Source organism: Apaloderma vittatum, unplaced genomic scaffold, assembly GCF_000703405.1.
Source record: "Apaloderma vittatum isolate BGI_N311 unplaced genomic scaffold, ASM70340v1 scaffold4912, whole genome shotgun sequence".
Classification (NCBI taxonomy): domain Eukaryota; kingdom Metazoa; phylum Chordata; class Aves; order Trogoniformes; family Trogonidae; genus Apaloderma; species Apaloderma vittatum.
In genome coordinates this window covers 1-21,289 of record NW_009704019.1, presented here as the reverse complement: position 1 = coordinate 21,289, position 21,289 = coordinate 1, and the positions used below count along the sequence as shown (strand labels likewise).

At 44.7% G+C, this 21,289-nt stretch overlaps 4 protein-coding genes across 4 annotated transcripts; 1 reads left to right on the top strand and 3 right to left on the bottom strand.

The window, feature by feature from the left end:
* Window positions 1–1,550: 1,550 nt before the first annotated feature.
* On the bottom strand, window positions 1,551–1,940 carry LOC104270490 (feather keratin 4-like). The gene has a single exon (XM_009864875.1). The coding sequence runs from the start codon at window positions 1,938–1,940 to the stop codon at window positions 1,551–1,553; it is 390 nt and encodes a 129-aa protein (XP_009863177.1).
* A 3,876-nt stretch (window positions 1,941–5,816) lies between these two features.
* Window positions 5,817–6,170, top strand: LOC104270489 (feather keratin 4-like). The gene has a single exon (XM_009864874.1). The coding sequence runs from the start codon at window positions 5,817–5,819 to the stop codon at window positions 6,168–6,170; it is 354 nt and encodes a 117-aa protein (XP_009863176.1).
* A 2,249-nt stretch (window positions 6,171–8,419) lies between these two features.
* LOC104270488 (scale keratin-like) lies at window positions 8,420–8,854 on the bottom strand. The gene has a single exon (XM_009864872.1). It carries the CDS (start codon window positions 8,852–8,854, stop codon window positions 8,420–8,422), a length of 435 nt encoding a protein of 144 aa, XP_009863174.1.
* A 6,874-nt stretch (window positions 8,855–15,728) lies between these two features.
* Window positions 15,729–16,301, bottom strand: LOC104270487 (cornifin-B-like). Its single transcript, XM_009864871.1, has one exon. It carries the CDS (start codon window positions 16,299–16,301, stop codon window positions 15,729–15,731), a length of 573 nt encoding a protein of 190 aa, XP_009863173.1.
* Window positions 16,302–21,289: the final 4,988 nt, after the last annotated feature.

Sequence of the window (21,289 nt, the reverse complement as noted above, 5' to 3'; positions counted from 1 at the left end):
CCTCTCCTGTGAGTGAGGCAGGGTGCATGCAACACTTGGCTGCATCAGTAGTTTCTTCTCACCCTTTGTGACCCTTCTCGACCCACTCATTTTCCTCCTGTGTTTATTTTATTTCTTCCAGACGGAGACAAGTTTTCTGCCTTTCCTCTCACCTGGGAGGGCAGGACCAGCTGCTGAAAGTAAAACGCACCCAAATTCTAACTGTAAGGCTGGCAGGAATAGGCACACCTCTCTTTTCCTCCCCAGCTCTTCCTCTGAATCACAAACTGATGTGAAGACAAACACTTTGCCCCGATGTCTCAACTCTCTTTCCTTGCAACAACCACCTAGACCAGCGGGGGTGTTGTGAAAACGTTGTCTTCTAAAGCCAGAGCTGCATTCCTAACCGAGTAGTCTCCTGCCAGGGTGGGGGGGAAGACACACCTGCACCCACCCAGTGGTTGCCTCTGTAGGAGGGTGAGGTCCCAGCAAGACCGTGCTCAGCGCACTTCCCAGTGGGATTCTCCCTGCGGCTGGTGGCCAAAAAGCAAGCAGACCTGCACCCTGCTTGCCCGTGTTTTGCTGCCCACCACCCTGGCATGTATGCCCCAGGACAGCATGTGTGGGTCTGTTTGGACCTGTGTACTCCAGGACTTTTAGGAGGTGGACAAACATCACCCGTGGGGTAGGATGGAGAGGGAACAGCAGGTCTGGTGAAATTGTTGGGGAAGGTGCTGAGATTTTACTGCTGTAGCCATGATCTGTGCTCACAGTTGCTGTCTTGGCTCTCCAAGGCCAGGTTGTGTGCTGGTCCCTTAAAACAAGGCTGAAGCCCCCAGTTTTTGTCTTGGCTGATAATCATGGTGACATCTTTAAGCCCAGGTGTGCCAGGAGTTCATACCCTTCAGCTTGTAGAAAACTCAACATGTTCAAGACAGCACAGACCAGACCATCTGAGATCTTGACTGTCCTTTTGGGAGAGGAAGAAGTCAAAATCTCATCGTGCTCACAGAGGCAGTTACAGCTGCACCATCAGAATGCAGGAAATAGGGGACAGAGATGGTGTTCACCATGTGTGTGCCTGCATCAGATTTCCCTTTGGATCCCAAGGCTGCATCAAACACAGCAAAAAACACAGTGCTTGGGTAACATCCGAGGCTATGAAATATTTAGGATCTGTTTCAAAGTCTGGGATTTCCTTTCAACACCTTAATTAATGCAAGAGACTAGTCATCGTGGGTTATTTTAGCATCAGTGAGCTACAGATATAAATAAAAGCAGGAGACGTGGTGTTGTGATGCAGAAAGAATTTTATTGGAACTGACAAGTGGGATGTATCAGACCACAACAATACTGCAGGGGAAAATACTGAGGAATTAGGTTAAACTTGCGTGAAAGCAAAGCAAAAAGGGGTTGAGCACAGAGCCAGAACACAGTGAACAGAGATCTAATACAAATGGGAAATGCAGTCTGGGCTTGTCGCTCCAGATGAATGAGAGTCCTCCTGAGGACTCTTGCTGCTTCTCTGAAAGCCATGTCCCTGCCCTCACTCACAGCTTATGGATTTGCTCTTATTTCTGCTGGGTTTTGCCATCCAGGGAAACCTTCCAGGGCTTCACAGGGCGGTATATCCCACAGCCACGGGAATAGCGGGGGTAGGAGAACCTGCCACCCACGTAAGCACCGGCCCCAAAGGAGCTCTGGGCATCCAAGGAGCTCCCGTAGCTGAAGGAGCTGCCTATCTCCAGGGGAGCTGAGGATCCCACAAAGCTCTCCTGAGGGCAGGAGCTGAGGATGGGGCCCGGGAAGGTGATGGCCACGGCTGGTGGGTAGATCACGGCACGGGAGTCCCCGCAGGAGGTGACGCAGGGCTCGTTCCAGGCGTTGGCGTACGGCTGCGGGCAGGTCACCTCGCAGGGTGAGGAGCTGCTGTAGCTGCAGACCTGTCTGTAGGAAGACATCCTCCTGGTTGGATTAGAGCCTGAAACACACAGGGTAGGGGAGAGCATGGGTCGTTTGTGTTTGCATTTATTCAAGCCAGTGACAGTAAAAGAACACGTTCAGAGGTCAAGCGCCAGAGGTAAATCTGCTTAGAATTAAAGGCAAGAAAGACTAAATGCATTTTACTCTATTTACTCTATTTCCTATTGCTCTGTTTCACAACTTAATGTAGTACTCCTTACCTGAATTTCTTAGGAGAAAATTGAACTGCCAGGTTAGCTCAAACCCTCCCCTGCCCCACACAGAACATGACTTACTCGGCTGAATGGCAGAAGTGAGACTGGAAGAGAAGTGGTTTGAAATCTCTGGGCTACAGGTGTATTTTATACAGTTTCTCAGTTTGCCCTGGGGGAGATTAACCATTCCTGTCCTCCTTTGTACTCATTGTCCCTCAAATACGTGGCGTTTTTTTTTTTTTATATGTCACTCAGTCAAGGTAATTGTTGTGCAGCTTGTTTCTGTTAACTGAGAAGCTCCACCTCAGATGGTTTTATATGTACATCATAGCTCGTAGCCTTCTTGCACGTCAAACAGGGGGAGCAATTTCCACATTTACTGTAAGTCTGTTGACTTTACTGTGAGCAGAGGGAGGACAAGATTTACTTTGCTATGAATCTGCAAATTAGTTTTTCAAATTATTTTGCTGTCTTGCAACTTAACGTATGAGCTGGCCAGAGCTTTGTGTTTGCTTGTTTTTCACAGTGTTACAAATACTAAGTCAGAGCTGGAGACTGAAGGCTCAGACCTTTGCTCAAAGCCACCATAGTCTGTTTGATTCTTTGTTGCTATTTCAGTTTAATCTCAGTTTGCATTTTCTAGCAATTCACTTGCAGTGAAAGAAAATCTGAATTTGGGAAACAGTAATGGTAAATCTTTCTTTTTAAATTCAAGCCCATCTTCAGCATTGGACTGTTAGCTGCAAATTGCCATCATGGGAAATACTTCTGCAATACCCAGAGCTGAGCAAAACAGGGTACTAGATTGTTCCCTGTTTAATGACAGGTCTTAACTTCTACATATGAAATATAAAGATCTAGCTTCCAGCTAAAGTAACTGGGCTTAGAACCAAGGCAGAAGCATTGTTGTGGTGATCAGCCTTGATGTAAACAATTACCCTTTACTAATCCTAAAGATTTCATACATCAACATGTATCGGTTACTGTATTTGGGAAAGGAAGTGCAGAACTAATACGATTAAATTGCGGCAACCTGTGTTAGCCACTACGTCCCTGTCCTATTATTTTTCTGGATGGAGACATGCCAGAATGACCGTGTCAGATATGTTTGAGGCTACCAATGGCACAGCTTTAATTTCCTGCAAATGAGCTTTTCTTTCTTGTTGTGTAGACAGGAATTTTTCTTCCCATTATGTCTTGGAGATGTGTATTTAGGGTGTCAGTGCCTTGGAGCTGGACAACCTCCCGGGTTTTTTTCTTACATTTCTCCAAACAGTGATCCTTGACTCAGAGTGGCTGTGCAGGAGAGAAAAGAATGAGGACCTGGTGTGTCCAGTGCTCCTCCCAGCTCTCCCACTGCGCCAACAAGTGTGGCCAAGCACATTGTTTAACCCGTCTTTTAATAATCCCATCAAGAAATGAACAATAGAAATTACCTAATTCATTTAGGTGTTGTACAAATGAGCGGTTGGGTATAAAGCAGGGTATAAAGCATTCTACTGTGTTCTCTCTGGCAGCAGGACTTGTGACTGGCCCTGCACGCTCCTCAGACCTCCAAGGGTCATGGCAGCTTGGGTTTGTAATACACGGTGTGCATCTTCAAGACGTGTAGTTGGTCACTGCTCGCAGGGTAGTATCCATCTTGCAAACAGAATTAAAAAAAAAAGTAGGTGTCTGGATTATAGACATCTTTCACCATCCCTTGATTTTCCACCATTCCTCTGAGAGGATGCCCCAACATAGATGAGCATTAGTGCTGCATGAGCAACCCTCGCCATTATCCATCTGGGTTTTTTAAGGATTCCAGAGGTGTTTCACAGGACCAAGGAGAATGTGTCTCAAGACTTGGAGAGTCCAGTGTGAGGACTCTCCACTTCTTGCCTTCCAGCTCCAGCACATCCTGGCCATTTGGGGGTTTGCCCATGAAACTCATTTCATTTAGACTTGGGGTGCTCACTGCAGTCAAATTTTTATGTGATTTTTTTCTGCCCGCAAGTTAACCTTTCCCTTTTTGCAGTTTTGTGTGAGTGTTTTTCCCAGCAGGTAAAACATTGCTCCGTGCAAGCCTGTGTAACACCCACACAAAATGAGGAATTACTGTTGATGATTTCTAGAAGAGATGATTAAGGCAGAAGCCGAACAATTTACCAAACATCTCTTGGCAATTAAGTGAGCCTCTGGGAGGAGATCTCAGGCATGTCTTGTACTTGTTAGCGTTATTATAAGTAATTATAATTCTATTATCTCTTAGCTTATGTAAACTAGGTTGGCGCCCAGGTACTAAGAAAATAGAGAGCTGTAATAGTCACTGCTGCTGGGAACCGATAAACAAAACCAACTAGTTTTAGGTATGGTGAAAGGAAGGATTCTTGTCCCCACTGGAGAGTGCAGAGGGTGAGTTCTCCTCGCATCCCTGATGCATGCAGGATGAGGGCATCTAAAAACCACTCCTAAAATTCTTCACAAAAGTTATGCTGGAAATATCCAGACCACTTAGTCTTAACCGGGACATCTTCACCTCAAACTGGGTCCAGACCTGATGCTATTTTCTGTTTTCCATGCTGTAGTTTCCCTAGTAGGCTCAGTAGCAAGACAAAGTAATGCCTCTGTAATAGGGAGCAGAAAGGTGGTATAAAGGTCTCTAATTTTCATCTCCCTTTGCAACCAAAAGATTTGAAATCCTTTACACCAAGCATGACAAATTCAAACCATGACTCTTTTTTTTTTAAAAAAAAAAAAGCATATTTTGTCAAATCAGCAGTTCTTCTCTGAGCGATGTGCTTTGAATCTTGAAAAAATGGAAGAAGGAAGTTAGTTTCTGCAATGAATAGAAAGAAACTAAGGGTGAATACTGCCCCTATTTTGAGATGAAAGATTTCCGGAGGCCGCAACATGGATACGATACCGTTCAACTCAGAATTGCTTAACAGCAAACAATATGCAAAGATTCCTCCACCCGCTGACGTGACGAACGCAGGAAAATTTGTTTTGTAACTGGGAAGGACTGCATGCCCGAAGTGTGGCTCAGACCCTGGGGCCGTGCTGAGGAACGGTATAAAAGAGCTCAGAGCGCAGAGCTTCTCAAACCACACTTCTTGGCTTCTCCTTGGCGGTGAACTGAGTAAGTCAGACGTCGGTTAAATCTGTTCTTCGAGTCTGAAAGCCTCTTTATTGAGAGTTTTAATGTACTTACGTCTGAGCACTGAATAAGTCTTTGCCTATTATTGGGCGAATGTTCTTTTCATAAAGATTCTGTAACTTCTTTCAGCTCGGCAGGCTTTGGAGGGTGTGGGATTTGTATGAAAAGCAGGAGTCTTCAAGAGATGCATATTTCAGAAGTCTTAATGATTCTATCTGTGGCTGGGAGCGCTTTGCAAAGGAGGACGATAGTTTTGGGAACAGTTTTAAACAAATAGTACTAGGTTAATCCTCATCTGCCATTAATGAGGCTTCACTGACTTCTAACAGGTTATTTTACCTTTGTTATTTCTGCATACGGATTGCAATCACACTTGGGACTTAGCAATAGAAAAGCAGCTTTTGGAATATTGTGTGTCTTGAATAAATGACAGCTCCTCTGTGCAAACACACCAGTTCTGTCCCCCCTGACCCATGCGCTCCCCTACCCTGTGTGTTTCAGGCTCTAATCCAACTGGGAGGATGTCTTCCTACAGACAGGTCTGCAACTACTCACCCTGCGAGGTGACCTGCCCGCAGCCGTACGCCAATGCCTGGAACCAGCCCTGTGTCACCTCCTGCGGGGACTCCCGCGCCATAGTCCAACCACCTCCTGTGGTCATCACCTTCCCGGGCCCCATCCTCAGCTCCTGCCCTCAGGATGCCTTTGTTGGATCCTCAGCTCCCCTGGAGATAGGCAGCTCCTTCGGCTACGGGAGCTCCTTGGATGCCCAGAGCTCCTTTGGGGTCGGTGCTTACGTGGGTGGCAGGTTCTCCTACCCCTGCTATTCCCGCAGGTACACGACTTACCGTCGTGGGAGCTGTGGGCCCTGCTAAGCCCCCCAAGGATTCCCCGTGGAGCTGGGACTGGCAGGAACAAGAGCAAAGTTCCAGTTTGTGACTGAGCATAGGGACATGGCTTTCAGAGGGGCAGCATACTGGGATGTAGTATTTGGGATTTGGGGACCACTCTGAAGAAAAATCTCAGCCCTTCCTCTTGGATTAGATATCTGTTAAGATTCTGACTCTGTGGTTGAGGGGCTGTTTACTCGAGAAATATAGAAAAGGGCCTTAGTTTTCTTAAATTCAGGTACCTTATAGAAGATTAAACAGGCATGTAAATTAGATCCAGTATGTTCTGTCATCCCATATGGACTGATGTTTCACAGGTTTTGAGGCATAGTGGAAAAACTTTTCAAGATTCTAATTTGATTGTGGGACCTACCCTGTTTCACGTAGCCTGGAATTTTAGAAAAGACAAAAATGACAACAGCAAAACCCCCAAACAAACAGGTGAAACCCAAACTCGGCTCGAGTGTTGCAACTGGAACAGATCGTCTGACCACTGCAGCCCCCCAAAGAAGACAACCACATCCACCCCCAGCAAAGCCTGCAAATGTATTCCATCCTCTCTGGATTCTGATGTTCTGCTGCAATGAAGTCTTTGTCCTGTTTCAATTAAAGTCTGTATTGCATTGCAACATTTGCCTTCTGGTTTCGTTTTCTCCTCAGCTTAAAGCTGTTGGACAATGATGCTAAAATGATTCCTCATTTGGGACTCAGGCTCCTCTTTGCTGTTGATCAACACCCAAGACGAGGTGTTCTGGCAGTTGTTAGTGTGTTGGCCACTTAGCTACAAGATGTTGGCGATCCCTAAAATCTTTCTTAAGGACAACCTCAGAGGTTGTCTTCACCCTCCCACTAGAAGAGAAAGGAGTCGCCCTCGGTATCTCCATTCGCATTTGCAGCTTTAAGCCTTCTGCTAATTGCAAATACCACTGTTAGGAATAGATTTCCATTTTTGCCCCAGCTTCAGTTTCTGCATGGAGCTGGCCCCAAACGGTGTGAAAGCAGTGGTATGAAGTGGGAGGATGTCTACATTTTCTTTGTGTTTTTCTCTGGCTCTTCAGAGCATTCTCTTTTCGCTAAAACTCAAGGGCCAAAACTCTTATTTCCAAAGCAACCGAGTAGTTGTGGCTGCAGGAGACCAACCTTTTGGTGACATATGGTATCATCCAGAGGAGAAACAAGGGAGCTGAGAAAGAGGAGAAGCTTTTTCATCAAAACAGATTTAAGTAAAAAAATGAGGTGGGATGAACACAAGGTCAATGCTGTGCAATATGGCTTTTAATAGGCATGAGAAGCAGAGGGAACAGTTGCAATAACACAAGCAATAAAAAGATAGGCATGTCAGGACAATTTGTGTCATGAGGTTTGTGATATTAAGTCGTGCATTTGGTATGAGAATTTCTGCTTTCCTTATTACAGATATTAGACAAGTTCTATTTTTACTGCTTTATAATATATCCATTTTAATGCAGACACAGTGAGGCAAAGGAGGTTTCCATTACTCTTGTGCTGTAGGAGGTCACCAAACAAAGCAGAGATTCCTGCAACAGGTTAAACTGAACATCATTTAACCTCAAGGGTATTGAGGACACTCTAATACTTGTAGTGCACAGACATTTTTTTGTAATTGGACATCCAGCCTCTGCCCAGGAACAGTGCAATAAATACATAGGCAGGAAAGTAGAAATAGGAGATGCCAAAAGCGTAAAGCGTTAAATGGAAAATATGCTTATAGGCTGAGCTGGTTACATTTTTTTTTAACAAATTGCAACTTTGCTTCACTATGGAGCTTTAGGGCAATGAAATTTTTTAGCTGAATCTAAATGGGGAGAAAAATAAGAGTCTTGAAATGGAAAAGTGGTTTAAAACATTCTGAACTGTTTGACAGCTCTCTAAAAATAATCATTTTTACTCTGATTTAATGTTTAAAAGTTGAGATTTTAAAAGGAACTCTTTCAGGTGAATTTTTTTCCTACTTCCTTGGAAAATTATTTTTCTTTTCTAGACCCTGGCCAAATCTTTTGTCTTTTTTTCATGGGCATATAGTCAGTCTACCCAGCTCTACCTATAATGCCTTATTTTTCTGGGCACTGCTGAGAGCTCACGGCTCCTGCTGGCTTCAGTCAGAGCAATGAGTTCTCAGCTCTGCTCAGGCTCAGATTCCGTTTTCCATCTGTGATTTTCTGCCGTGTTCTCCACATCCTTGTTGCTCTGGGCGGTGAACTCCCAGGAAGTATTTAGCAAGGCCCACAGTTTCCTCGGCCGTAGGTGCTGCACCGGCGGTAAGAGTAGGGGCTACACGTTCCTCTTCCCAGTGAGGAGCATCCAGAATTGTAAGACCTGTTGTAATTGCATGCACCCCCATAACCATTTGAGCCCCCAAAAAGGATGGAGCCCCTTAGACCAGCACCACTTCCATAGCCCCCGTAACCAAGACAGCTCCCAGGACGTGCTAGGCCAAGTGGTTCACAGCTGCCCACGACGCTTTCCTGGGGGCAAGAGGTGAGAACCGGTCCTGGGAAAGTCAGGACCACTGGTGGTGGGTAAACGACAGCTCTGGAGTCGTCACAGGACGTCACACACACATCGTTGCAGGTGTTGGCCAAGGGCTGAGGACAGGTCACCTCGCATGGGCTGCTGTATGGCACGCACAGGTCTCTGCAGTAAGACATTGCGCTGGGAAGTGGATAAGCCTGGAACAAAAGGGAGAGATCAGACTGACACCCCATTTCTGGCGATGGGTGCACGGCTCCAGTGCACCCACGCACAGAGCAGACGTGAATTTCTGTGTGCATGAAATGAGAAAAAGGGTTAAATTTTAAACCTCTATAGTTGCGCGTGAAAGAATGAGCACTCGGTTAGATGAGAATCTAAATAACCCCCCTAAAACATAATCTTCACGTTCAGGCTATTTCTAGAGGGAGACTTTACAAAGTAGAGAGAATATAATCCCCCACATACTCAAAAACCCACAGGGGTCTCGAAGGCCTGCCTGACCTCCCCAAATCCACATCTGTCAAAGCCCCCAACAGTTTGCAGTAGAGACTTGTTTACAGCTGTAACATTCTAAGAGTTACAAAGCTTTAACATAAAACTAAAGATACAACAGTCAAAAGAAAAAGGCAAATCAGACTTACCTGATCCACTGAAGAGAGAAAGCGTGGAGAAGCAAGTACAGAGCCTTGAGCGGCAAGTGCTTTTATACAATTCCTCCAACTGCCTGGAGGCTAAAAGACCTATTTGTTGGCGATTATCTCGTTTACTTGCAAATCGGATGTTGTGGCTTGAATCGTTCCACCAACTGCTGTAATTATCGTTCTTAGGCCTGGTTGTCAGTTCTGGGCCCCACACAGTGCGGTACACATTTGACAACCGACTTGGGCTTCTTCCTTGTCACTGGTTGCAGCTGAGAACACAAAACCTCTCTTTTCAAAGAAAGCGTGCAAAATTCCTCAGATTTTGAAAAATTCGGGTTGGATTCCTTGGTAAACCCGTTGAAGAAAATCAAATTTTCCAGGTTTACGCAGAGCTGGCGACCAACCAAAAATCTCCATTTCTATGGCGAGTTATAACTTCTTTACCAATGAAATAACAAGCAAAGTTATCACTGGGGGAGGAGGGCTCATATAATTTGTACTGTATGTATTTAATTAGGAGAGTTTAATTTAGTGCACTACAAGGCTGGTTTTCAAAATTTTTTAAACCACATAAGCCCAGCTTTTATGTAAGGTAATCCTCTTGGGTATCTTTTCAAGGGATAGAGTAAACTGACACCATATAAAGGCAAGTAGATTCATAAATTTAAGACTGAATTTAATATAGCAGAGAAAAAAATGGTCTTCTATGGCAAAGAAAATAACCTCGACCCGCAGAGCTATGAAGGGTCTGCTTAGGAGGATGATAAGATCATGTTTTAAAGGAAACTATTACTCATTATCAAGCCCTAAAACTGCAGCAACATGTCATTAATCCTATTACAGTAGAACTCTGTATCTGCCACATGTTAATCACACAGAGGTGCTTTGAAGTCCTTTATTTTGTGGAAAAAATTAGAACAACCCCGATGAGTGTTGCCTAGAGCTTCCTCATAGCCAACCCACATAATTTAAGCATAATCTATGCCGCAAAGGACAGGGCTTAAATTGTCAAGTGTGTAAACAAGCAAAAGAGAGGAATGAATTGCAGCAAGGAGAATGGAAGGTCTCTGCCAAGACCTTCATCACCGTGGTCACCACAACCAAAACCTCTGTGAGCATCTGTAATTTTTTGCAATCCAAGCCAACTGTGGGTTTATTCCTCTTTATCCCATGGGGGTGCCGGCTTCAGCCAGCCTCAAAATAGATGAGGATGGTGAGATAGCACATGTCGTGTTAGAAGGATGTTAACATCGACAATTATAAGCACTTAAGTTGGTCAGCTACTGCCCTGGGCTCATTCCTGCAGCGATCACCTGAGAAATTAAAAAAAAAGTAACCAAACCATCCACTGCATCAGGCAGAGATTTCTGCAAGGGCAGAAGCTTCAAGAGATCTGTGCCACGTTGACCTGAAACCCGTCAACTTGACTAAAAATTGTCTCTTGCAACCAGTGGAGAGAGTGAGATATTCCTCCAAAAACACAGAAGAGCAGCCAGTGATGGGAGGTCCCAAAACATCCTTTTCTCTGGACCACAGAGGGAGTCTAGGTGGCTGGTTTAGCCCTAAGTTTGGTGCCTAAAGCAACTCACTCCTGCATTTTTTCTCACTTGGCACTGAAAGTCTTCTCTAGGACATGGGCATCTGAGTCTCTATAAGCCTGAAACATGCAGCAAGGAGCTGTAATGATAAATTAGTGAAAATAACGGATGGGAGGGACCGAATTCCCGATCGCTCTTCGTCGTGGTTGACATCCTTCTGTAGAATCACCAGAAAACTCCAGATTAGCACCTAAACACTCGTTATCTTATTATGTAGCCTTTAAACTCCAGTAATTGTTAGATGCTCCAGTTATATTGGATACCCTAAAGGGACAGATACTGCACAAACGCAGGCCATGAGACATCGCCTGTCTTGAGGGGTTTACCGTATAAGCATAAAATAATAGCATGCAGAACTGCAGGAGACAGATTTATAGAACCAGTAGTGATAGTCATATTTAACAACAGGTGCAAGAACAGTGGTGGCTGTTAAGAAACAATGCTTATGTTAATCCTTTTAAAGCTGACTCTAACAGCGTTAGCTGTGCCTTCACTAGCATTTGCGTTCAGCAGTCCTGTTTCCTTTGGTCAGTGGTTTGGTCTCCAGCACTTATGAGTTAGCAGCAATAACAAATGAATTATTTATAGCATGAAAATAAAACTTTAGGGGTGAGTTTCCAGCAGCTTCAATGGTGGCTTGCCGAGTGCTGTCAGGGGAAACTCAGGTTGGCACAACCCTCCCATGAGTGCTAGACAAAAGCCAAGTACAACGTCAGAGCATTCTCCAGGCAGCAGCTCTGTGCAGTGCAGCTTCTCCCAGTGCTGGCTCCTGGCCACAGCCACAGTCTCTCTGCGTGGTTCTGCAGGGCTTGGAATCACAGAGTTGGAAGAAAAGCCCTCAAGCCAAAGAGTTTTGGTTTAACTGACAAGGTGACCATCAATTCTTAGACTTTCAGCCTTAACCTCCTTGAGGAAACTTCACCAGGGTTACGTTTTAGAGAGGAATGATTAGTCAATGCTGGGATGTTTTACTCCAGCAATTGCCAGGATGGTAATAGCCTCGTGCATCACTGCAGTCGGAGAACCACCATTGTTAACACCTCCCAAAATGCCTGTTCTGCACAAGCCCAAGGCTCTCCCAAGTTATTGCTCCAGGGATCTCCGTAGTGACTCACCATAATCTATAGCTTCTTCTGACAAACTGGCAGCAAAGGAGTCAACAAAGAGAAAAACATGAGTGGATTAAGTGCAGAGTGATGAGTAATTCCAGGGCACAGTGCTCCGTCCTGACCCCTTCCAGTGAAGTGCAAACGTCACCACCCTGACTTCTCACATGAATTACACCATGACTTCTTCTCCATCTACAAACAGGCTTCGGTCTGCATGTATGAGATGTGTTGTGGTTAGAAATCCTGTTGGTTGGTGTTCAGCTCCGAATGTGCATGTTTGAAATTCTTTCAAGTTAGGTTTGTCTAGCTTTTCTTGTTTTTTGGATTCATCTATTACTTATGCCACTCGAGCCTGATAATTGAATATTGTAGGCTGGCCTAGAATTGTTACAGGGAGGGAATAGTGACTTGCAACATGGGAGGATCTACCTCTTATGCATTACCTTTGCAGAAAATAATCTCTAGATTTATTGGCATGTCTTACTGACTCAAGTTTTGGAAACTAAAGAATGTTGCCTTGAAGACTCAAAGGGCTGATTCATGTGCAAAGATTAAATCTTGATGAGGGATACGGCACCGTGAGCACCGCGCTTGCCCAAATGTGTGGTGAAACATTCCTAACCGCATTGAAACTCTTGCTTGTTCAGAATGGAATACCTGTTGACACTTGTCAATCTTCTTAATACTTTCACAGCATTGGCCATTGTGGTGCATTTTATTATAGCTGTTCTAAAGAATAACCCTGGGCACGGGTAAGCAAGGGCATTGCTCAGAGCCAGGTAACCCTGAAGAAGAGTGACAGGAAGGTGAAGGCTTCTGCACTCACCCTGTAGGGGTTTTGTGGGGCCCCACACAGCTCCACAGGGCAAAGACTTTCCGAAGATTTCATATTTATTCAGTTTCTTAAAAGGTTGTCGCTTACTGTCTGCCCCTACCTCAACTGTAAATACGAATCAGTCACTCCCAATGATTTTTTTTTTCTTTTCTTGTCTAGTTATTTCTTCCTACCAGGCCAAAACTATCTGTTATTTCATTTATATCAGAGCAGACTAACGTTAAAACTTAGCTGTGGTTTTAGGAAATACTATCATTGATGTTAAGTGTTTCAGAAGATAGCAACAGAGTCTAATCCAAGCTTCTCCATGGAAACAAGTCCTTTAGCTTTAGGGCAGCAATTATGTTTGCTGTAAAATGTGACATAATCGTCACCCGCTTTCCATCAAATATTTGCGATGGCAAAAAGTGACGAAAAGCGAAACAGCCAGGAAAGTTATTGGCAGCCAACTTGGAGCTGTCTCACGGTGTAAACAGAAAAAGAGATTAAGGGAAGGGACTGATGCAAGCTCAGCGCTGGGCTGATCTTCACGAGCAGGCATTGATGAAGACTTTGCAAAGGCCGTGGCACATCAACAGGTCTCCTGGGTATACGATTGGCACAGACACCAGCTCAGGCCACTTTAATGGCTGGTTCATGACAGCTGTGGCCAGGAGAATATACTTAGACTTGCCTGGAGCATGCACTTAGACTTGCAGGAAGATTTTGAAGTCCTTGCTGAGTCGCCTTCACCTCGGGGTTGGAGTGAGCCAGAGCCAATGCCACAGGAGGGCAGCAGCCCCAGCTGGGTGACCAGACCTACATCCCAGCTGGGTCCAACAGCACCGCCAAGATCATTCTGTGCTCTCAGCAGGGACCAGCTGCCCCAGAACATGTCTCTCAGGCTGAGAAGGGAGCTGGGAAAAAGAGGGACCTCCAAATCCTCTGATGGAGACAGTTAATAATTGCCCTGACCTTCCCAGCCATTGGAAGACGGGCTCATGGCCCAGCATCTTCACAACGGTACCTTTCGTGGTTCATCTGGTGCTGGTTTTTCGCTCAGGTTTTCCTGTTTTCCTGTGTTTACCTCTCTCCTCAAATAATCCATTTTATTTAACCTCTAGCATAGGTTGGATTTGCAGTGGGGAGCTGGGGGGACAGTATTTCTTGTTGTGAATGCATAGCATTAATTTTTTCTAGCCTGATAGCTTGGAGCTTGCCAGGGTTCTCAGTGGTTTCCCTAATAAAAACCCATAGGCTCTTGGATTTTTAACCCTTTGAATGACCAAACTCAATAGAGGGGTAAAAACTGCTTTTTTCAAAAACCAAACAAACAATTTTTAAAATATGGTCATCTCAGAAGTGAACTTGCACTTCTGGAACTACTGTGCTGAGGGGTCCAAGTGGATTTCATGATCCCCTCTCTTAAACTTGGGCTTGCTGGACACAGCCCTATGCCATTAAAAGTATTATCATGAAAGAAAAGAAAAGCAACTTTATAGTGAAAATAATCAGTTTACTAGAAAAAAAATATATCCTGAGAATATCTGGAGATAAAACGTGTGTGAAATCATGACCTTTTTTTTTTCCAGATCAGTTATTACAGAGTCTTGTGGAATGTATCCCAAATAATATATCATTAACATTATATTAACATACCACTTTACATGTGTAATACATCAGTGTGTGTTTGTGAAGCAGCCTGACTCCCTTTGTTCTGCGGAAGTCTTGGGATATTTCTAGGTGGGTATAATTGTAAGAATGACACGGTATGTCCTCGGCACCAAAAGACCGTGAATTAAATTAGCAAATACATGTATGGAAGAATGAAAGCAACACCACCTCTAGTATAAAAACAGCATCTGAAATTGCTTGGCGTGAGCAGGACACACCTGATGTCCTCAACGGCGTCTGCCTGGAGGGATCCACTGCTGGCACCAACCAGGCAGACATAGGTCCCTGGGGCTTTGACCGGGACAACCAGGAGCAAGTCAGCAACTGGTGTTCCAGCTCCACACATGACTCTTAAGGCTTACATGGGAGAAAGACTTCTTTGCAAAAGCAGACTGGAAAAGTTTTGATGCAGAAATGGGAAGAATAGCTTGAATCTGGCTCAGTTTATGGAAAAGAAGGCCTTCAAATAGGACAGGCTACGGGTTAGAACACTCTAAAAACATACATTCTGCCATAATCTAGACCTAGAAACTTCAGGATCTCTATGCGTAGGACCTCTGCTCCCTTGTTTCCTAACTGCAGCCTGGGTTATATGACTAGCACCTCATTTTTGCAGGTGGGTCTGCAGAGCAGAACCGACTCCTTCATTTTACCTGTGCATCACGTTCTGAGCAGTCTAGGAGTTCAAGGCCATCTTCTGTTCCTCTATACAAGGCTGAGTGTCACCAAGAGAGAATTGCAAATAAGTAGCAGAAGAAAAAGGAGATTCAGAAGGCAAACTGGTTGATGCAGCAGCATTTTAATGTAAATGCAAAGTGGAGTAAACATTTGCAGAAAGAATCGTGCAGACTAGAAAGAGCGTATTTCTAGAGACAAGAAAAGCTAAAACCAATTACCCATTCCAGTGTGACGCGTTCCATCGACTTCCCTCACTCTCTCTAAATCCGACATTCAAATCCCTACATGTGCTTTGTTTTGAGACCAAGTTCAATGTCAAACTGGGTAGAGAAAGTTAAAAGCGCAGACGTAAGATGCAAAGCCACAAGAATAAAGAGAGCATTAATCTAAGCTAAAGCACTAGATAGGAATCAAATGCAGGGTCCTGGTTTTCAGGGCCACTTCCTTCTCTGGTAGCCATGCCTGTAAATCACGTGCCGTATTCTTTCACTTCTTTGATTGTACTTTTCTCGTGACTATTCTTTCGTTTAAGCTGGTTAGATCTTCTTACAGAAACCCCTCTGGCAAGGATGCTTCCAGCGGGTGGAATAGGTGTAGGAGCACTCTGGCACGCACTGGGGAGCACACGGAGGGGGACACGGTGGAGCACACTTAGTGGCACATGGAGGAGGACATGGAGGAGGGCATGGAGGAGGACATGGAGGAGGGCATGGAGGAGGACACGGTGGAGCACACTGAGGAACACACTGGGTTACACATGCAGGAGCACACTGAGGAGCACACTGGGGCTCGCACTTCGTCACGATCTTCGGGGCACACCGGTCAACGCAGGGCTCCAGGCACTCAACACCCTTCTGACCCGAACCAATTGCCACGCCAGCCTCTAAGGCGCCAGCCAGCTCGGCTGACTCCGTGGAGCCCACGACGGTTTCCTGTGGGTAGGTGGTGAGGATGGGTCCTGGGAAGGTCACCACCACGGGAGGTGGGAATATGATGACTCGGGAGTCCGGGCAGGCGATGACGCAGGGCTCGTTGCAGGCAGCCGCGCGGGGCTCGGGGCCGCACGGGGCAGAGCACGGCTCAGCGCACACGGTTTTCTCACAGGACATCTTTTAGCCGTGCCGTACGCCTGCAAGGTGTGGGAAAGAGCAAACAGAGAATGAAAGGAGCTGGTAGGATGGGCTCAGCACTTGGACTAAGCTAAGGTGAGCCCTGAAGAGTGGGTAGATACATCGATACCCGTCCTGCTCTGGTTTTTTTTGCTCTTCTCTGTGGCCTTTCAAAGCCCAGCTCCTCCCTGCAGACAGCAAACAACCTGTCTGGGGCTGCTGCTGCTTAAATAATGTCTGCTTCCTTCTCTGTAATTTGGACTCCCGAGGTAGAGCTCATTAAAATTAGGATAACACAACACCAAGCTTTGCAGAAATGGAAAACACAGGTAAGTTTTCACTGTGCCGAATTTACACATTCTCTAGGCTGAGCAGAAAGAGTTATATAATCCTTGTGTTGTACATGAGGGAGTTGATCCCATAAGGACACCAAATGCTATGGTTTTAGCACAGTGGCTTGAATACAGCATATTTAGTATCAAGCTCACTTGGAAAATTGAACAAATAAGAGTCTTTTGCAAGGAAAAAGCAGAAGCACAGTGAAAACCTGGAAGAAAGTCTCCTGAATTTAAATTTCAGAGGGTGTAAAACTGTTCACAAACCTGAATTCTACACCTTCTTCCTTTCTCATGAAATATTTTAAAGGGTGGGGAGGTAATCTGGAGAAAGGCACAAAACCACATTTTGCGATGTCATTTCAAGCTTATCCAAATTCCAAATCAAAGCACCAAACGAAGGAGCCAGTTAAACTCTTGTTTCAGATTAAATGGAATATTTTGGTTTCAGCCAAGGTGATTACTTGCTTTTTGTCAGACTGAGCTGCATAGTAGAAAAGCCTGGCTGGGCCTCACTTTGACTCAAGTTCTTTTTCTTGGATTTTTTTTTCCTTTTGTTGTTTTAGACAGAATGCCAAAATACCCTTTATTCACCTAAACTTCCCCTGACCTTAAACCCTAATCCAAGCACTATCATCAGGTTCCCCACTCTTTTTTCCTACTACATCTGTTATTTCTATGTTCTTGATTCGATCTGCAAATCCCTCGGCGGAAAGAAAACCAGAGAGAATGGACAGCTGAAGAATTGATCCGAACACATAACATGGAGTATAAAATAGTTATGTAATGTATATAATATATATGGATAACACATTCGTAGACAGCCTGTTGAATGTTTTGCATAAGACCACAGCTTTGCATAAACAGAACAAAACCACCCAAAGCAACTTCCTAAGGAATATATGCCTTACTTAGACATTTTTTGGGACATTTCCAAAGTCAGACCAGGAACCTTGTAGGGTCACATCCACAGATGTCATATTCCAAGAGCTGGCTCCAGTTTGAAAAGCGACTGCAGGTAACTCACTATCTCAATATTTATATAGCTTATCTCAATATTTACATGATACCTCTGTCCAAAACAAGATAAAAATTGACACAAGGCTAGAACAACACTGCCAAACGTAAACTGCTGGCTAAGATATTTTAAGGCTACCTAAAGGCTATATGCATTACATTTCCATAATACAATGGAAGGAGATGTCTTTAATATTACCCAGATTTCAAATGTATTTTAAAACCGCAATCCAGCAGTGCCTCTGAATGAATAACTAGCGAATGAATCTTTCATGAAACCAAACACATTAATGTGTACAGAATTGCAGAATATTAATCCAAAATTCATCCCTGAAGTCAATGCAAAGATTTCAAAAATGATACTTCTTTGTTTTCTTTAGGAAGAAGAAGTTATAGCAGAATCCAACTTACTCAGTTCGCCGAGGAGAAGTCAAGAGAATGTGCTGGAAGGCTTCTGAATCATGAATGGTTTTATATACCTTCCTGGACCACCAGGCTGATGCAAGAAAATAACGTCATATTTGTGCATTAGGCTCCATTACTCCCCAAACAAAATTCGACGTCTAATTACAGTAATTGTTTTGCTGACTGTTTGGGTTGATTACCCTATTCTCACCGGCACGTGACATGTGCTGTCCCTTCCCCAGATTCCTTTCATTTCACACTTTTAAGCATCCAACCCATTCTTGCAACCCTTTCATTTCACGGCTTGAAGTATCCTACCTGTTCTTGCAGCCCTGACAGCAGAGAGGCAGCCGCAGGACCGGACTCTGGCTTGCAGGGAAGCCCTGTCTGAGCTGCAGCTCCTCGGAGGCTCCGCAGGACTCGTCCTCGCAGTTCCTTAGAAAACAGGGGTTTGTTTTCCTTGCTTAACATCATGACCTCCAAGAATGCATAAGAGCCTAACCTAGCATTAGTTGTTAAGTGTGCTTGCTAGTTTAAAGCTTGTTAGGACGTGTTTACAGAAACTGTAGTCACTACATGACTGTAGTGTCAGGATCACCTTGGAGGGACACTCCTAGCAGAGCACAGCACCTCCACGGTGGCCTGGCTCCTCGTTAGATGTTCAAGTCTCTTCCAAGCAAAGAAGACTTGAACATGGTGGCCGTAGACCCCAGTTTAGCATGAGAGTTCTCCTCCACTGCAGTATGATTCCTGGCCAAGCCCGGGAAGAAATGTAAGTGGAGAAAGCTCATTTTTGTTCAAGCGGGATGGTGGGAGGGCTCTAGGAATTGCTCAGTCTGGTTTGGAATAGATCACCATATCCCTGTTCCCTTTCCCAGTGGTTATGGTCATGGCTGCATCAGAAAAATGCTTATGAGCGTGGACAAGAGCGCTGCGGGATACTCCAGGTACGTAAGCAATGTGCTGGCAAAGCTGGTCATTCCCCATTTAACATACGAAATGGGGCAGGGAGAAGAGAAGCAACTGATTTATTTAAGATTGCTCGGGAAGGGTTCAGCGATACAGGGGACTAGGCATTGCGATACTGATTCTTGCCCCGCTTGACCTGCTGTGATGAAGCAGCAGTTCATGCCGTGGCTGAAGCACAGAGCCAGCCCCCTCAGGTGATAAAATACTATTTACATCAGCAAATATGCCCTGATTTGGAAAGGTGAATATTTGGCCAACTTGTTTGAAATAGTATGATTAAGATAACAAATGCAGAGCTGTCTTTTAATAAAAAAAAAACCCAAACTAAAGGGATCCAAATTCCCAAGGTGTTTGTCATTGCCTGACTCAGAGAATCACGTGGGTGGCCCTGACATATATATTTTAAAGTGACGCTATGATTCAGTCCTGTGGGTTTTAATACTGGCAGCCTGTTATTAACAACATGACACCACAACACTTTGCATATACAAAACATTAGTGGGTGTTTGCAAAACTATCTGAAAGCATTTCCTTGGAACATTTGCAATAAGCGCTCTTGCCTAGAGGATCCTCCAAAATCACTCTGCTCCCAGAGATAATTGATAGCATCAGAGTCGCGACGATAATAAGCAAAAATTATTGTATGTGGACGGAAATGAGGGAGTGAAAATGAGCCCAGAAACTGCTCCAAGTGTGCATGTACACTTTGTTTGGGCTGGCACGTCCCAACATCGTGGCGGCAACCAGAACTGCTGCCCGGTCAGAGCTGTGCAACTTTGAGGCACCACTCTGGAACTAACGCAGGCAAGATGAGAGAGGATTTGAATTGTTCTTAGAGGCCTCTGGCAGCTTTGGAGAAGTGCAGAGGGACTGACATCATCTCCAGCTCCTTTCAGCGACATCAACCCCTGCCAGGCAAGTTTTGCCAGGACTCTTCCTGGACTCTTGCTAAGGCTCAGCTCACATGACAGCATCCTCCCTTAGTTTTTCCCCATTTTTGGCTGCCTAAGAGGCATTTCCAGTTTCTTCTGTTCATCCTTTGCTGTGTTTCTGACTCAGAGGCATTTCCCATGAAGCCCCATGGCAGGAGCAGGGCTGTGGGAAGAGCTGTTCTCACCCTCCTGCCATGAGCTTACCCAGAGCAGCTCCAGAGGGAGCTTTTGAGGGAGCGTATGATGTGCATTTATTATCTTACATGAATGGGTTTATTTACATGTAGACAGTCGTTAGTGAGGAAGTAACCGTCCAATCACTGTTAGTAAAGGATTTCAGACTTCACACTGGTGGAATAGCAAATGCTGTTTTGTAGAGGTAAACTGAAGGAATATGAACTGCTCAAGATGGGGAACATTCTGCAAAAACAGTGCTGAGAAATGGCAAGAGCTTAAAAATAAATGTATTATTTGGGGAAAAAAAAAAGACTTACAGGAAATCATTGTGGAAAAGAACTGGTGAGGTTGCCCTACTTAGAAACTCTGCTGAATTATTCCTGGAAAAAATTTCCCTAAGCTGTTCTTAAAAGAGTCCCAGCACTGGGATTCCATTGTCTCACTTTGAGATCTGTCCACACATGAATATCCTGCAGTTAGGAAGTCAGGGTGGATTTTTTCCCTAAAATTAATCTCAGTCTTTGTTACACCGTAAGATGACGACTTTGTTTTTGTCTTTTCTCTTATTCACACTTAGGCCTTCCACAAACACATCCACGTCCTTCGTGTTGGTCGGCAGAGTAGCCCAACAACACTCGCAAGGATGAGTCACGTTGTTACGGGAAAGTATCTTCACAGCAATTAAGAGGAGCAGGGAGCACTAAAACAAGAGAGCGCCGAAGGGCATGTGTGCATGCAAATTGAAATATTCCATGTTTCCTTAAGAAAAATCTAGAAACCAGAGCCCTTTGTGTGAACGAATTATTCCTTTAAAATTAACTAAATCTGATATTGTGCATTCCTGTTTTCAAGAGAAGCGCGTCTACCATCAGGTCATATTTCGTGGCATCAACAGATTTACCAAATTGATTCTATGCCAAGTGACACCACTGCTAAATACAAAAGGATGTGGTGCAAAATTTAGATTCCTTCCCGCCCCAAACACAAAGCTGTAGAGTAATAAAATTACCTGATTTTCCTGCAGGACACTCACAGATGTCTCAGGGCTATAGCTGAGTTACCCAAAAGATTGCTTGAAAGCATGAATTATAATGAAAAAAATAAATAGAGGGTTGATTTTGAATGCAATATAGATTTAATGAGAGGCAAGCAG